Source organism: Trachurus japonicus, chromosome 18 (genome assembly GCF_045865225.1).
Source record: "Trachurus japonicus isolate A0001 chromosome 18, Traja_1.0".
Taxonomy (NCBI): Eukaryota; Metazoa; Chordata; class Actinopteri; order Carangiformes; family Carangidae; genus Trachurus; species Trachurus japonicus.
The window spans coordinates 29,302,862-29,321,307 of record NC_140924.1 but is presented as its reverse complement, the minus strand read 5'-3'; the positions used below and the strand labels follow the sequence as shown (position 1 = coordinate 29,321,307).

Genomic DNA, 18,446 nt, shown 5'->3' with positions numbered 1-18,446 from the left:
CAGAGTAAGCATCCACTGAAAGAGGTCTGGTGATTAGAAGTATAACCAGAGCAGTCAGTGATTTTGACACCACGTGTTACAGCCATACTGGCGACTGTTTAATGTTCAGAAACTCTCTCTGTAATTACATTTCCATTACAGACTGTTCTAACAGCTTGGAAATGAACGTGTACATTTTTTGCCTATTGTTGTTTTCAATTGGTTTGTGGATAAAATATATTCATATTATACTGCATGGAACATGTTTCATTTAGATCCCAGGGAACAAGGACACTTTCATGCTGTTGTTTTCATAATCAGTGACTGTGAACTGTGTAACTGTTTCACATACTTTCTCTGACCTCCTGGTATACAATAAGGGTTGTTGTAGTTGTTCCAACGCTGATTCCAATATTTTAGGTTAAATCAAACAACGCTAGCTTCTGCAGCCACCCACATACAATGTGTGCTTAAATATTATTATGCGTCAAGGCAAACTAAATGGTGGCCATTAAAATGAAAAGAGTCTGTTCTTTTCCCGCAGGAAGATCGTGAATGTCATAACTTTTTCCATACATTATACATGAAACAGTGTTAAACTGTATTTAATTTAATGGGACTATCTGAATTGCTTGTCCTCTTCAGTGGTGAATTGGTAAGGATGTAGATAGATGGATGGGGGTCTTACCTCTATTGGCTACCATGACTTTCTTGATTGGTCGATACTCGCTCTGTGGGGCAGAGTGAGCAAAGCGGGAGAGAAGACACACTCGCCTCACAGCCAGCAGGCTGAGGCTGCCTTGGACTGCAGCGTATCTCAACATCCTAAGAGAAAAACAGACAACAAAAGTGTCGGACACATACAAAAAAATGTGCTAGTACACTTAAAAGTTAGCAATCAGTGAAGGAATGAGACAACAGAGACATACTAGCTAGAGATGGAAGCACAAGCATCAGACCTCAGTGAATTTTTAAAGACTCACAGAACAAATGCTTAAAATATTCTCTGCTCCAACATTTAGGATACTAAGAAATTATACACATTGGCTATGTCAGCAATAACACAGCACATTACTCAGATACATACTGTAACTCTTCTGGCTCCAAGTGAAATAGATCAAACACAACATAAATGTCTTTGAAACCTAGAGCTCACATTTTCTCACAATCTCTAAGTTGTAACTATTTGCAAAATTCAGTTCTCAGGTAGAAAAAGATGCTGGAAGGAAAATGATAAGAAGGCGATGATGCTTTGAAAATGATTAAACAAGGTGTGAGTCCTGTTTAAAGAGATTAAATCTACTAAAGCAACATGCCCTATTAAGTAGTTGCCGACGGTTGTGTGTATGCTTCACCAATGTGTGGGATTTTCTTGGAAAACCGGCCTTATGCTGATATTGAGAAGGAATCATCAATTGTTTTGGCACACTGGGCCGTATTATGTATGAATGATTTGAGGCCTGTGACCCTGACTTCTGTTATGAAAGGTTCTGGTCATTGATGGTTTCTTTAGGATGGCTGGGGGCACAGATGATAGGGACTAGTTTTCAGTCTAGTACAATTGATTTCAGTCATCATATGTTATGCACTAAAATGAACCTGTACACATTGTGGACATATTAGTCATGCAGTTGCCTTGAAAAACATGGTAACATGGTAACATAAGATGATCATTGGATGATACTGTACAATGACATGGTCCTTTAACAGTGAGAGAATCAACAGAGACTATACATGTATGTGTATAGAAATTAGATATCTCCAAATCATTTTCATGTTCCTTGAAGACTCTTTAGCGGTTACTGCTGATGATGCTCTCTTTGTTAATTATATGCAGTGTTTCCAACAATGTTACTAAATCTAATCAAATGTCTGGCTGGAATGAGAGCTTATGACTGATTCAAATGTCACACTTAAACTTGTTCCAAGAAAGCAATATTACATCTCCTTACAAGAAAGATAGGTGTTTACATAACCCATCAGCTGCTACACTGCTTAGAGTCATCAATCAGCTGCAGGTGAGTCTCATTAAAGACAATGAGTTTCTGGTGTGTTTGTGGTGTATTTATCCAAATTACAAAAATAAAATGAAAGCACTAATTACATTTTTCCTGCCCAAGAAATTTCAGATACATAAAACCAGCTTCCCCCATTAGTCCCACTCATACTTAATTGTTAGGAGAAAAAAACAAGCTTTCTGATATTTAACTCTCAAAATACAAACCTGTTTTTTCTACAGCAATTAAGAGTAACTAAGCAGCATAAACTTGTACATGAACACAGAACAAGACAAAACAAGTTTGTTTTAAATTCATTGTCAGTTGAGGTTTTTTCACATTATTTAAGGGCTACACTCAAAGACATCATCCAATTATCACCATCACTTCTCCTGTGAACAAATTTCAAACACACACACAAACTCTTTACACCTAATAGTGTTATGCTTGGGCGGCTGCATTTGCAATCAGTAATCCCCTAAAGTCAACTGAAACCACAGACAAACCTACCCCACAACCACATGAGTTCCAACAACAGACATCAGCACACACAATAACCAACAAGTACCTCCTCAACTAGATGGTGAGTGGCTCAGTCACTGTGAGGAAAATGGCAGCTGTAATGATAGAAGCTGTGTGACAGTGAGCTCAAGACTACAGAGTGGAGGCTTCTTCTGCTCTGACCACAAGTCTAACACCCCACTAATAGTCCTTTGCTGCCACTCTGTGGTCAAACAACAGAAATGCAGTCAATGGAACGATGTGAAGGAGCCAATGCTTGGGATTTCCGAATTTTCGAATCATAAATGGAAATACTAAATAGATACAGGAAAATTATACACCTGAGGAATCAAGCCACACATAAAAGAACAACTGCAAAGGACATATCCTAAAATGATTATACATTTTTGAAATTAACCCATTACTAAACATTTTCAGACAAGCCAGAAATGTACCCAAGATAAAATGTTACTGCTCTTGAATCCTAATTTTTCACTGAACAACAATCTACTACAGTATGACTTTTCAGCTCATGCCAACGTGCACTGAGTAAAAGATGGGGGAACAATCAACCATGCAGAGGTAGGCCTCACAAATTCACGCATATGGAATTAATTCAAACTCAATAGAAACATATAAATCCATTTGTTACTAACTAGTTCAAATGTGGCTGCTGTGTACTGCACTATCACATTTCAAGATCTGAACTGGAAACAATGTAGAGAAGGCTGAGAGACTCTATCACCCAGATCAAATGGCAGAAAACAAGTATGACCAAAGATCAGTGTGGAGCTTTTTAAATTCTGGTCTCATAATATTTTACACGATAATGTGTGACATTAAATCTTGGTAAATAACCAAATGTGACTACGGAGAATTGAGTCAAGAATCACAAATCAGTTGCTTTTAGGTGATGAACGCCTTGAGATTATCTGAGGACACCATGCACAGTTACTGTAGCTCAGGCTGAAACTCCATACTGTATACACAAAAGCAACAGTGTCTCGTATGAAACAGATTTTCTTCTTCTCAAGTTTCTCAAGGTCTGAATACAACAGGGAGATAACAGGAGGGAAAATGCCAGACTGGCAAAAACAGGTCAAATATCATCTGTGTCCTGCATTTACCTCTTTAAACTGTTCAATTACAACTTTTTACCAGATAGGACCAGGTTACACAGCCTGATAAATATTTAAAATACATTTTTGTCAATGTGGATAGAGACAGGTATACCCTGCAAAGTCCACTCAACCCATATTAGTTCAGAAATCAGTCACGTTTTAACTCATAAACTTCATTTACAGTAATCAAAAGCAAGTTCAGTTTCTTGAGGTTGATTTAGGGTAAAAACATGATCAATAGAACAAGGAGTTAATAAATGATATCAAACAATATACAGTAGACAGTGATGCTGTCAAACAGACGACTGGGAGTGTAACATGCAGTCTGTGTTTTATCCTAATAAACAACAAACAATCAGACAAACTTATCGATTACAATCATTATCTTTTTGATACATTCTGCAGTTTTTGTGGTACAAAATGGTCAATTATACAAATGCTTTGCTCTCTCCTAGTAAGGACATTACTCAAGGTTAGACTTAAAGACACATACAACCACAGAGATGACAAAGCTTGTCATTGGCCCTGTTTTTGTCGTCTCATCCCTCATAACGTCCCTCCTCTTATCCTCGTCCAAGATTTCTCCCTTTTTTGGCTCCCTTGTTGTTTTGTACAGTTTTGTAATGAAACTCACAACCTTCTTCCTCTCTGTCCCTGAATTGATGAATAGGGCGAATGATAAAATGAGCCACAGTAACTAATTCAACAAAAGTAGGGGTTGGACTCTCACTGTTAAAATCCAACAAGGCAGGCTCAAGGATAAGTTGTGGTATGAGAGGAATGTCAAATGGCAGAGATGCTCAGGCACTAGAAGTGCAACTACATGATCATTTTGGTTTTGGCGCCTCAGTGTTCTCCATCCTTTCCTGGCTCTGGAGAGCACAACAGAGATTAAAGATTGTTCTATATCAGGGTTAAGCCTAAGATAAAATAAAAGAAGGAAAAGAAGAAAAGCACGAAATAATGATTTTGTGTCCACTCATTTTTGGAAGATATCCTGTCAATGTCCTGACAACTGACAGAACACCGAATGTGTGTACTTTTAAAATTTATGGTATATTTTGTGCTTCACAAACCAGTGAAAATAAAACTATTTTCTTCAAGCACATAGAGAAAATGGAGTACACACCTGTGTCTAATCTCTAGCCTGGTTCATAAGAGTTAAGAGTTAGTTGTTTCAGGTGCTGCAGGTACCATCACAATTCCAGAGGTGTATAAAGTACTTGAAAAAAGTAACTAAGTAAAAGTAGAAATACCATAACAAAAAACGACTTTAGTAAAAGTAAAAGTCACGCATAAGAAAATTACTTGAGTAAAAGTCTTAAAGTAGCTCACATTAAATGTACTTAAGTATCAAAAGTATCTTGTGAAAAAATATACTCAAGTATCAAAAGTACAAGTACAAGTACAAAGTATTTAGCATAAAAAGAAGCAAAACAACCACTTGTTTTACTTGTGTGTTGTTTTATTTCACTTTCAGGTGAATAGATGTGGAATGATAAAACCAAAACATGTAGAGTGAGTGAATCAAGTGTCTTGTGTCTGCCTGAGAATATAAAGCAGGCGTCTGTCTGTGTGTACCGTATATGACCATTAGTGGCCCAGGCGTTTAAGCTCAATCAACTTGGAGCCCAGGCGTTTATAAGAACCAGGCGTGTATTTGCAACAGGCATGCAGTGGTGCACGGTAAAAACGAAACATATCAATCGGCGCATGAGAGTGATCGATCCTGTTACGCATAGAGGATCTTTGGAGCCGTCTGCGGCCACAGCTCTCCGCAGCAGCAGCAGCAGCAGCAGCAGCGGGTCGTAGTTAGAGAGACTGTGTGAATGCTTCACTATCGCAGATTCAAATACTAGCCTAGTAATCGCCCGGGCATTTAACTGAACAGGCTTTAATGAGGTCGGAACCCCGACGGCTTTTAGAGCACATGCGCATATTTGCACGCAGGCGATTATTTGGTCATATAGGCTAGCCTACAGGTAATTATATTTCTATTTCAATTTGTAACGAGTAACGAGGTGGCGAACGTAAATGTAACGGAGTAAAAGTACATTTTTTAACCTTTAAATGTAGTGAAGTAAAAGTAAAAGTCCTGATTAAAAAAAGAACTCCAGTAAAGTACAAATCCTCAAAAAGAATACTTAAGTAGTGTAACGAAGTACATCTACTTCGTTACTATACACCTCTGCACAATTCAATCAATTCACCAAAAACAGGAATAAAAATGTTAATTCAGTTATTCTATACCTGATGGGAATCCCTTTTGTCAAAAAATCCTTAAATGGTACAGATATCAGCCTTTTTCAAGGGAAAATAGAAGAACTTTTGTGTAATTTCTCAATGGTGTCCACACTGATCTAAAATTCTCCCTTGAATATGACCTGCAACATGTGTCTTTCCTTGATATGTGAATTGAGTTAAAGAATAAAAGCCTCATTACCACACTATACAGGAAACCCACTGACCGTAATGCTTTCCTTCTAGCCAGCAGTGTTCATCCTAAAGCCCTTAAGAATGGCTTGCCTAAAAGTAAATTTTACAGACCGAGACGTCTTTGCCATTCTGATGAAGATTACACAGAAAAATCTCTAGAAATGAAACAAGGCTTTCTAGAAAGGGGTTACTCTGTTCAGTGTGTTGAAGAGGCCTACCAGGTTGCTTTATCTAAACCTCGATCTATCTTATTGACAAAGAGTATCCAAAAAGAAAAACCTTATTCAGTAACCTGTATCACCACTTCCTCAGGCCCACGTGTTTACAGTAAGAATACTATCCTCATTGGCTTATTCTGACCATAGATCCAGCTCTCACTCAGCATTTTAAAGATCCACTGCTTTTTGTTTATGAAAAAGGACCAAACCTACGAAATAAATTGGTTAGAGCCAGTATATTACCAAGTGCCAGACAGACCCTTCTGGCTCCCCTTGAACAAGGACATTACCCTTGTGGTAACTGTGCTCAGTGCCACAATGGAAAACGAACACTTTTACACACCGCAGAACAGGGAAAATGTTTCCAGTAAGAGGAGTTATCACATGTAATAAAAAAAAATGTTGTATAAATGTTAAAATTTACATTGGTAAAACCATTCATCCTCTCAGACAAACGATTAGTGAACACAAAAGGTCAATAAGACGAAATTATATGAATTACCCTGTTGCCCATCATTTTAATAACAACTCTCATCCCATCTCCTCCCTCAGGTTACAGGGAGTAGAACAGATTACTCTTCAGAGAGGGGACGGTGTTGACAGAGAGAGCTTTAGAAACTTAACAACCACTGGGTCTCAATCAGGATTTTGACATGAGTGTTGTACTTTAAACATATCACAATTGACTTTATGCTATAATATGCTTTATATGATGTTGCTTTTCTCTGTTGTGTTTTTGTACTTTATTGTATGTGTACATATTGTAAATAACCTCAATGTATTTGGCGTTTCCTGTTTTCATAAGGCTACTAGAATAACTTTATCTAGGACCACAACATTTCTGTTGGGACTACAATTTCTATGATGCTTTTCTAGCCTTTGCCATGTTTGACACAGGTGTCTTTGCAATTAAATGATGTTACTGCCGGAACCCTTATGTACAGCTATTGTCTTGTATGCCTCAAGAAGGTCATAATGACCAAAAGCTTGCAACAGTGTTTTGAGTGTGTGGTTGCTATTTTGTTGTTTTCTAAGTTATTCTAAATATTTTTTTTAAAAAAAGGAAATGTATCTGATGCTTGAAAAGAAGATCTAACAAGCCTTACAAAAGGTCACTTCTGTCGCTTAGGAATGTGACCTTTGGCTCTCACTGAGCCTAAGAAAATAAACGTTTTTGTTTCAGGCATCAAGTCCTTCTAAGTGCATTCAATCAGTACCTAGGGGCACTTTTAGAAGACACCCAGGTATACTCAAACATCTAATTATCCAGAGACCAGAGTGTTTAAAGATGTCACTGGAATCACTGGCAGCACCATAGCTCCTTCTGCTTCACAGGCAACAAGCTCAATTCAGGCTCTGGTCTGCAGAAATCTGGCTTAAATTAATTAGCAGCATCATCTGGCTCGACAGGATTCAATCTAGAGGCTCAACACCAGTTGCAGAACCTCACTGATTCACTTTCAGTGTCAAATACTTTCTTCCTCTCCTGGGCTTGGTCATCTCTCCCTATTAATTCATGGTCATTTAAATAAGGCAGCAGCAAACCCCACTGTTTGATTCTTCATTACAAGTACAGCACTGTTCAACTGTTAAATAGAAAAGTACTATCTAACCGATTTCCCATCTCAGTCTTGAATGCTAAAATCTTCTGCAGCTGTTGCAATACAAAGTAAGCACTGAATTAAATTAGAGTTGTGGTGCTAAAAGGAGGAGTGTAGATGTTTCAGACTTCATGTATTCAGTGACCTTCCCTCTTCCTCTCTGTCTATTGTCCTCTCTAAAAACCTGTCCCTGCCGACTCCTACAACACTCACACATAAACAAGCACAAACATGCCTAAGCAGAAGTGCCAAGCAAAGTGCAGCTCCCAGACTTCAGCCTGCATGTGTCTGACAGCAAAGCTGAATCATGTTAAACATCTATCATTCACAGTTCTGTCAAAAATTAAAGCTATAACCCACTGAGAATGATGTTTGTATTGTCTGGCTCAAAAGAACAAAGGTGATTTCTGGTTCATACATTAACCTCTTGGAGAGCAAAGGTCTGTTCTGTGTTGCACAAACCATGTGATAATGTGACACACAAACACACATACCTATCCTTAACTTTGCCCCAATTGGCAGATCATGGAGCAAATACACACATAACTACATGCACAGATTCATAACTCTCCAAACTGGTAAATGCCCTTTTGTACTATACAGGATTCTACCTCAATAAGACAAGCATAAAATGGGTGAAGGTCAGATCATGGCTCACTTTAACCTTTCTGTGGTATCTTCCTTGCTTGAGTCTATTTTTAAAACTAGAGCCAAGAGACTTAAAATGTTCACTTTTTTTTTTTTTTTTTTTACCTTTTTTAAGCAGTGATTAGAGACCCCATGAACAATTACCTTCCCCATAATTACATTTAAAGGTATACTAATATGGTGTCATTTTTGCAATGGATACATAAATACAATTACTCTTCTGGATATAATTGGATTTTCCTATTAATTTATATCCTATTCATATCCAAATTTTGACACAGATTTTAAAAGACTGGGTCTTAGCTTATAAAATGACACACACACACACACACACACACACACACACACACAGCTAATTGCTTAATGTACAAAACTGGATATAAAGTGTCTCTGAATCCAACTGTTTCCCTAACAGGTGATCTGTCATTGGACGTGGATGGAGAGGAAACCAGAGAATGGAAAATGAGTGTGCACTCATCCCAACTCCCTTCCTTCCGCCCTCCTTCCACTTGAGCAGTCTCTTCATCAACATATCTGCTCCTGACCTGATAGGTGGATGGAGGACTGTGTGTTTTGCCTCAAATTAAATACATCAGGGCTCTTCAAGCATAAAAACATTTTCTCTGAAGTTTCCATTAAAGGTATACTCTTAAATCTTAATGTCAACAAAGCAGGAATGTAATTATCAGTTATACGTTAGACTGAAGATCAGCTGTCCTCATATCATCCTCCTCATTAATAACTTCAGTCAAAGTCTATCACAGACCATCCAAGAGAACACTGAGTAGAACAGATCAGGTCAGACTGCTAATGCTCAGGAAAAAGGGTGCGGGGATATGGTTTCAGTAACAGGGCAGTAACTTTTAAGATTGGCTGTCAGAACAGAAAGGAATCATGAAGGATTAGGTTTAGGCCCCAAATATCAACAGCAGCACATGATCTCACAGCAAGAACAAGGTAACCAAGGCTGACTGTGTTTGTGTAGACAAAACAGATCTGTGACTAGACTAAAAAGTGGCTTGTGGTGACATAAAGGTTAGAATATTGAGCTTGAAAAGGGAACATGGATCTGAATCCTCAAGCAGTCAACTCCAAAAGACTTAAATGAACTATGCAGGATTTGTATCTTAACTATGCTACATTTTTACCTTATTGGAGTAATGTGATGGATTAATAAGCTTAACTTGTTACCGAGCGAGAATGGAGGCTCTCTGCCTTCCACATGTGTGTCACTTATTGTGTCTCTTGGCTGAAAAACAACTGAACAAGACTGGGGCCGCCCCGGTGTCCCAGCTCTTGTCTCTGCGCACCATGACACAAACACGCCCTGTAACCCGTAATCTCTTGTTTATGACAGAATGAACTACACATATTAATTGATTTCTCACCGGCTTCATTGAAAACAAATGCACGTGGCCCGGAGGAGCGTTAGCAAGACAGCAGAAAGTTGACCAAACTTACATAGTTCCTCTTTAAACAATAAACAAGAATAACCAGTGGAAGAACCTTTGAGCAAGGCATTAATGTTGTATTAAGTTTCCCAGAATACACACACAATTCAATACTAATCCTACTGTAAATGAAAATAAACCCACACTGATGCTAATGCTGATTAGGACATAGGAGCATCTAGGAAGGTAAAACTAGTTCTTTAAGAAGATAACAGAGTCTAGTTTTTAATACTCTGACAAGTTTTTGGAGGCAAATGAAACTGCAGCATTTTGTTCCTGATGTTCTCTCTCTTTCAGGCCTTTCACCAGCTGTGTCAACAAGATGCTCCAGCTCCCTGCTGCTACAGGCTGTCCCATTAAGATACACAATATGCTGGAAAAACACAATTTTCTACATAATTCCCAAAGTTTGTAATGCATGTTGCTGTCCTAAACCCTTGTCCACAGTTTCAACAAGCATTTTGGTTTAACAGAAGCCAGGGAGATATATTTTTGAACATTTATCATGGACCAAATTGTGATTCATATGTAGACTATACTATACTATAGAAATTCTGTATTTGCTTTCAGCAGAAGCAGCATTAAAGGAACAAAATTGCAAAAGGAAAGGTTTGTAACTAGAGAATTGTAGATAATAGGGGCAAGATAAATTAAGAGCAATTGTTTGCACAAACTGGCCCACAGCATACTCTGCAAAACCTTCTGTAAATACTAACAACTAGCCATTTAAAAAGTCTCTATGCAAAACTCTTAATTTGGATCTATCCACCTGCATAGCAAAGAATTTATAAAAAAATATCTCTTCAGTTTACAACCAGAGGTATATAACCAGGATGGGTCTATAAAAACACTACAACATGGGTTATATGTGGGTAGGTGAAACTTCTTAAATAGCATTACTACCCTTTACTTTTTGTGACCTCACTTAACCTTGACAGAAGAAGTAAGGTGCTGCTGAAACTAAATTCTCATGTGCATGATTCTGATTCATGATTCCACCTGCTAATCACAACCTGCTCAATCTACCATTCAACCATAACTACTATTATTATCATGGATCAGTGCTTTGAGGCCTGGAGACACATGCTGTTTCACTGGACCTTTTGAAATGGTACAGTTGGGTGGGACATAAAACAGGGAGGATCAAAGGTGAGCCAACTGGATATCGGCCATATAAGAAAGAAAATGTTTACGGTTTTATGGGTGGAGAGTACAGGAATCATAATGTTTAGCTAATTAGTTGTGAAGCTCGTCTGGATTTTCATTTTTGCTTACCAGCACAGCGAGAGAACTATTCAAAATACAGAAGCTGAACTCCATACGAATATAACTTCTGAAAATATCTCAGTAAAGGTACAACACAAAATATAAAAATAATCTCACCCCCTGCAGAAGTGAATTTGCAGAATCGGAGTGCCTGGGACAGACCCAGGCTGACAAATTCTGCTTTAATACCAACACCACCATTTTTCAGACGATGTCCTGGCAATATGAAAAGGACAAGGTCCAATGTTTTTTCACTCTTCATTTTATGGCAACCCTAACAATAGGTCAAGACCTCAATTGGATGAATGCCCTAAAAAACAGAAAATATGCATAGGGAGTAAGGCAAGTTAATGCATTACTTGAATCCAAAACTGCAGTATTCTCAATTTACTGTATTCATAACATCTATTTTCTAGTTGGAGCCAAGGTATGAATCCGTTAAGTACTAGTTACTTACTTTCTACTTACTACTTACTTTCATGACGTGACAAATCCTTTAAAAGCTATGCAATTCCCAAACTAACGGTAAGGTAGATGCTAAGAGACATGCTGAACTACTCTACTTAGTTTCAAAAATCTTTCTTCACTCTTCTCCAACAACTAAGACTTTTGACTTCATTACTAAACTTAAAGGTCCAGTGTGCAGAATTCAGTGACATCTAGCTAGGAGGTTGAAGACTGCAACTAGTTAAATACCCCTCTCCTCACCTAAATCTACCTATGGGTACGAATAAAGTAACCTGAACCTGAACCTGAACCTTAACCCCTTCACTCCTAAAGGTGTAGAAGTAGGTGACATAATGTGGCATTCAAGTAACATAAAAACACACAAATCCTTCTTTAGAGCCACTGTTTGGTTTATCTATTATGGGCTACTGTAAACATTGCAGTGCAACATAGCGACCTCTGTGGAAGAGTATCCACTCACTCATGTGGACAGGCTCATTATAAAATCTTTTGCAAGCTTGATAGCTCAACTAGACCTGAAATGATCTTTTCTGAGAAGCTCAAAGCTTTCAGTGCTAAAAATTTGAGTATATTGTAAACGATTAAAATAAAATAAAAGGTTAAAGGTATTTTAAATATTTACAAAATGGAGTTTATGTTCATAAGAAAGAGAGCACCCAAACCTCTATAGCATTGACATAATAGAATAATGGATGTATCCCAGTGGCCTTGCACATGTTCCATTCACTTGACAGTATTATAATAAAGGTGAATAATAGAGAAATAAGTGAATGGCACATGTCCATCAAAAACACAAGGCTAATACAGTCACTCTAAGAGGCCTCAGATAAAACACCTCTATTCTGTCTGCATATTTGTGATCACATTCCTGCTGAAGGATAAACTACACATTCTGCTTATGACTTGTGGAAATAAATGGCCTTAGTTTGATCACTGCACAACTCCCACTGGCCCTCTCTTAACTATGGGATGAGACAGCTGTTCGGCATGCACGACTGTCTGAAGGAGAGTAAAGGTTGAGGATGAACAAACTGTACAGTCAAATGATTCTGACACAACAGATACACATGCTCAGGTTCAAAGGTGAAAGAGCAGTGACGAAATTTCTGCAACACTGAGAATCAGTGTGAAAAATCAGGTCATCATATGCGCACAGTTACAAGCTCCTTTGATGTGCAGTTTACAAGAAAACAACCATGTTACGCAATCTACAAGTTTTAGCATGTAAACAGTCCGTCTTTAAAAAGGCAGAAGAAATCAAGTCCCATATGCTTCCAACTTTAATACCACCTTACAAATGGATGCCTGTATTTACCTCACCATTTATTCTGCAACTGTGCAATGCGGTAAACATACTGTCATTGTTGCATGTTTTCCTATGATGCTAATTGACAACAATACAAAATTCCATAGAAAAATAGCTCCTTGTTTGCAAGGCACCTTCTGCAGCAAAGACCCTGTGACCTCAGTGTGGTAAGTGCTGCTCTGAGGACGTAAAGTTTGTGCACATTTAGGTTAAAAGGATTCAGAGTTAGTTATGAGACCACTTAATGACTGTAGCCAGCCAGCAATATGCTATTATTTACTTTTCAATGAGGTTTTCAGTACACAGAGTTTGGTTCTGCCAATGTAGTAAGTGTGCAGCTATGACAGTTTCACTACACTTGCAACATATATTTCCAAGCTGACAGTAAGACACATGCAAGTAATGTTACACATGCAGCCATTCATTCACTCTGGAGGACTTAAGGTAAGGTCTTTTAGCAAAATGCACTCAATGACAAGCACACAGACACAGGACTCACACACCCACACTGGCCATCAGTACTCACATGCTGGTGCTGTCAGTAAATGAGGTGAATCCGCTGTCAAGTAATAGGACACCGAGTGTAAACTGTCGACTATCAGAGTGTGTTTATGTGTGTGCGTTTGCTTCTTTGCTTGCTCACCTCACACACACACACACGCACATATACACAGAACCAGACACACTGCTGCTCGGAGGAGGAAGAGGGAGATAGGGGGTTTATGTATACACACACACACACTTGCGCTCACACACACATACAGGTACACAGACACACGGAGTGACTTCGGGACGGCCGAGCGGGCGCTCAAAGCTTCGACACCACACACTGTCACACACGCACTCTCTCTCTGTCTCTCGCTCAGTCCCTCATATGTAGTAAAGGTGCTACGACTCTGAAGCTAGTTGCTATCTGTCTACTGTAGCTAACGTAGCTAGCAGCTGGCACCGTCCGTCTCCGTGTGGCGGATATAGAAGTCTGTTACTGCGCCTGCCCCTTACTCCCCGTTAATCTCTCTCTCTCTCTCTCTCTCTCTCTCTCTCTCTCTCTCTCTCTCTCTCTCTCTCTCTCTCCCTCTCCATAAGCTTTCGTTCCTGTCTTTGACATGACGCAACCACGCACCCGCCCCTCCTGCGCTCTCAGCCAATCAGAGAAGGGGCCATCACAGCACGCAGCGAGCGCCACGATTTAAAGAGCTCCAGTCCAGACTCAATCGGACACAACAAAACAATATAAATATACAGTATCAGAGCCAGTCTATTGACTATCTATCTCAATATTAGAAATTCTCTGACAGTATATATAATTTACTTCTGTTTAGTTTAACATAAGCTACGGAGTGTGCACTGGCCCAGACTATACAGGCCGGTTAGATGTTGTATTTCACTGTTAACTCTAATTAAAAAATACTGCAGGTCGCAGGCAGAAAAAGCACAGGTGTTACTAACAACAATAATGATTGGGGTGCGCCACAGTTTGTCAGTGAGGGAGTATGTAGCTATAATAACAACTGTAACAACCGGACACTGTGACACCAAAGCTGCTAAAAGGGATGTCATTAGTAACATTAATGCCACTTTAATAAATATTCTATATCTACAAAGGTCATTACAAAAGAAAACCTCCAGAAAGCTCACACTGTGTATGTACCATATGTGTATGTACCACTGCAGTTAGCTAAACATAGGCTATAGCATTCAGTAGCGGCTAAACGGCCAGATATTTTTCTCCAAAAAAAAGAGAGCTAAAATGACAGTAAATATTGAACTTACATTCCTCATGTAGCCAGAGACACGACTCCATATTAATGCTGGTGGTCCGCATTAGTTAAATGTGCAAACAGATAAGCAATTGTTGACTAAATCTGCTATTTCAACTTTGACGGTCAGCGCTGTGCTAATGAAGTAAAGTTATTGACGGTTTAAGGTGCAGGTGCTATTAATTAATAGATCACATAGTTCAGTGTGACCATTAATTAACTGCACCTGCAGCTTTTCTGCTTTACTGCTGCCAAATACCAATTGGTAGCCTATTTGACACTAATTATTATACTGAGGAAAATTTTGTTTGCATTTTTATATGCTTTTTTTGTTTGTTTGTTTGTTTGTTTGTTTGTTTGTTTGTTTGTTTGTTTGTTTTTCCTACTGTGTTTTTGTATGCTTTTTTTTTTGTTGTTGTTGTTCTTTTGTCTCTAAGGTGACCTTGGGTCTTTTGAAAGGCTCCAACAAATAAATGTATTATTACAAAATTCTTCAGCAAACCCACAACTTATTACAAATAAAGGTAACCAATTACAAGGAACTTCCTTGGCTTGCTTACCCCTATAAAGGTTTACCATGGAAGTTCTTTCAGCAGGGTTTGGAAATATTGTGGTCTTTATTTGACTTTCAAAACATTGTGTAGTTACAATGGTAAAACAACTTGCGAAGGAAAAACAAGTTGGAAAAAAGGGGGAAATTATTTGTTTGTCATTAGCAGAATAAATGGTATGGGTTTTAATTTATTGAAAACTGGTGTGTAAACTGAGCTTCGAGTGAAACTCGAAATAGAAAGGGCGAGAAAAGAAGAAAAGTACGAAATGGACGCAAATGTGGGGGACAGAATGAAAGAAAAAAAAATCTTGCATCCTGCAGAGAATAGCTGAAAAGACTGGGATTTGATTACAGGCTTCTAAAATGGGTCTTTGTAGTCCTGCTTTGTAAAGTGGACAATAGGCTGCTATTTTATCTCTGGAACCACAGACACAAAACTACAAGGACGTTGCATTAAAGCCCTTCATTCACTGCCTCCATATTCAAATACTGAGCCTAACCTGAAAAAGCACAGTGCTTGATCCCTCTCTAATTTAAAAGGGAAACATTCGAAAACCTTAATACTACTGTGATATTGAGTGATAATCCACAGTTCAGAGTCTCTCTGGGCTGGAAACCACAACATCACAGACTCAGTTTCCTAAAATTGTTTCTTTTCAAGGCCAAGTATTTTTTTTTAATTGTCAGGATTTTGGTCACCGCTCAGTGTTTACGTCAAATGATGTAAGCACAGACGTCCAGCAGCAGACACACATACGCAATCACACACAGACTCAACACGGGCACACACATACATGATTGTTTCTCAACACTTGTTTGTTGTCTTTATCGGCTCCTGATAAGAGAGTCTGTGTCAATGACATTCCTCAGAGGACGCATTCAAACCCAGGGGCAAAAACTAAACGTGCTGCTAAATAATGTGTTTGCTCATCAATCAGAAACAATAAAAAGCAACAAAAACACAATATTATGTTATTAGGGGAAGTAGGATTGCGGTTCCTGATCAGTTCAAATGACCTCTATTTAGTCTTTGCTTTGACCTGGTTTATTTCCTGAGCTCTCTCACAGGACTTTGAACACCCTGCCTGCAGTCTCCCTCTCTGTTGCAGCTTCTCTCTCAGCCTGTCCTCAGACCATCTCTGTGATAAACACCATCCCGTCGTAGTTTCTCACACACCTCCTTTAGAAGCAGAACTGGTCCTGTCAGACATGCCAAGTGGGCCAACCACAGCATGTCTTAGTGTTACATCACCAGCGCTGGTGTAGCTAGGCCACAATGGCCCGGGCTAAAAGAATTTTTATGGGGCCCCTTCTCTGCATAACAAACATGACATTTATTCTATTGTCAGCCTGTGTAATTTAACACAAATGCCAGAGTGTGTTCATTGGAAAACAATATCTATCATTCAAATGACCTCTTACCAACAATTACAGTGACTAAACCAAAAACACAATCTTAAAGTTAGTGATCACAGTGATTGTTCATCAGCCCTGGTATGTAAATATCTACGTCAGCTGAGAGGCTAACTGCTCTTTGCTTCCAGTGAGCGCAGCCACTAAGATCAATATGCCTTGTCAAGCTTTTGCAGAAACTCTCACTGCCTCACTATTTAAAGTTCCAGCAGGAGAGGGAGTGAATAAAACCTTTAAAGTTCCCCATTTCCAAAATAATGTGATGTCTGTGCCAACGATTACATAACAGACCCCAACCTCCAACTGTGTCAATGACAGCAGTCTGCCTCCAAGTGCATTAACTTTCAAAGACTAAAACCTCCAGATTTAAAGTTGGCACAACTGAGAACTCTCTTCTTCCAGGGACGAGGAAGAGGGGGAAATACTTTAGCTTTAACTAGCTGCATCCTGTGAGAGTGAAAAGGCAGTTGATCATTTTATTGGTGTCACAGTCATTTCAGGTCAGTCTGGAGCATCGTTTTCATTTCTGCAAGTAAAGCAATTTTTGTGTCCCTAAATAACAGTGGTTATGTATTGCACAGTGTTACCTCTCCGTGAGACAATGCTTCCAGTCTCTTACATGTGCAGTAAATAGATGTGACTATACATGCAGTTTGTGTTTCTGTTTTTATTTCAGTTTTTTTGAAAAGGGTGAGATAACGAACAGGATGAGAATATGATGAAATATGAGCGAGAGGACAGGAAACTCTCCAAACATGGCGTCTCTGTGCAAACTACTGTTTGTGTGTGTCAGTGTCTGTGGGTGTGTTTGTTTGTTTGTGGACCTTATGGCACCTTTTGTTTTTGTTTTTTTATTTTATTTTTTTTGTGTGTGTGCTCTCTTTTTTGTTGTTGATATTTTGTTTTGTTTGTTTGTTTTTACAGTCAATAGTATATTGCTTGCCAAGTGTGAATACACGTGAATTGTCTCTCTGTTTTTATTTTATTTTGTCTTTTATTATAATGACTTGTATTTTAGCTATATGTTGACATGTAAAAGGAATAAAAAATTATTAACAAAAAAAACAACTATATACAGTATATATGTAAGATAGAATCAAAATTACATATTTCATACAAACTGATGCTATATCCAGCTGGAGAATGAGTTTTCCTTCATACATGTCTATAATGTCATCTGTAGAATTACACACTTATTGTACAAATCACTGTTTTTGTAAAAAAACAAGGTTCTGTTGGTATACTACCCTGGTCATAACAGTGAAACGAGTGAAAATGTTGTTTTTGTTTACTGGTACTGCTCCAAGTAAAAAAAAAGAAAAAAAAGCAGCAAACGTGAGAAAGTCAGCATAGGCTGAGGTGGGGGCATGAGCTCAGTCAACTGGCAAAGAGCAGCTCACCATGAATAGGTGAATGGCCACTGCTCAGTAACGTCTCTGTTTATTCTCTTCCCATTCCTCCCTCCTGTCTCCCCATTGGTCTGGTCCCTCTCTACCCCCTTTATCTACGTGCTTCTGCTCGCTGTGAAAAAGGCCGACTCTGAGGACTGCTGCTGGTCGCTACTGTCCCTCTCATTTCTCCCCAGTCAGAGCAAAACGAACAGCCACTCTGAAAACAGACTCCAAATACAAACCTCCACACAAAGGCAGGACTTAACGTTGCTAAATCCGATTTCAAGTTTATTAAAATCTCGGTTAGTCCCCGTGATTATTATCAAGCTGTTTAATG

General features: G+C 38.8%; 1 protein-coding gene across 2 annotated transcripts in view; it reads right to left on the bottom strand.

Annotated features, from left to right (window-relative positions):
- The window catches only part of pcxb (pyruvate carboxylase b), a 278,215-nt gene extending 264,646 nt beyond the window's left edge, over positions 1-13,569 (bottom strand). Inside the window, exons 1-2 of one of the 2 annotated variants that reach the window (XM_085759433.1) lie at positions 13,519-13,569; positions 668-804 (exon numbers count right to left, since the gene is read on the bottom strand). In XM_085759433.1, coding sequence (XP_085615559.1) covers positions 668-804; positions 13,519-13,520 — 139 coding nt within the window. In that variant the 5' untranslated portion in view covers positions 13,521-13,569. Of the gene's footprint in view, positions 1-667; positions 805-2,486; positions 2,506-13,518 lie in introns of those variants that run through there. The other variant, XM_085759432.1, reaches the window with a different exon arrangement.
- Between the last annotated feature and the right edge of the window lie 4,877 nt (positions 13,570-18,446).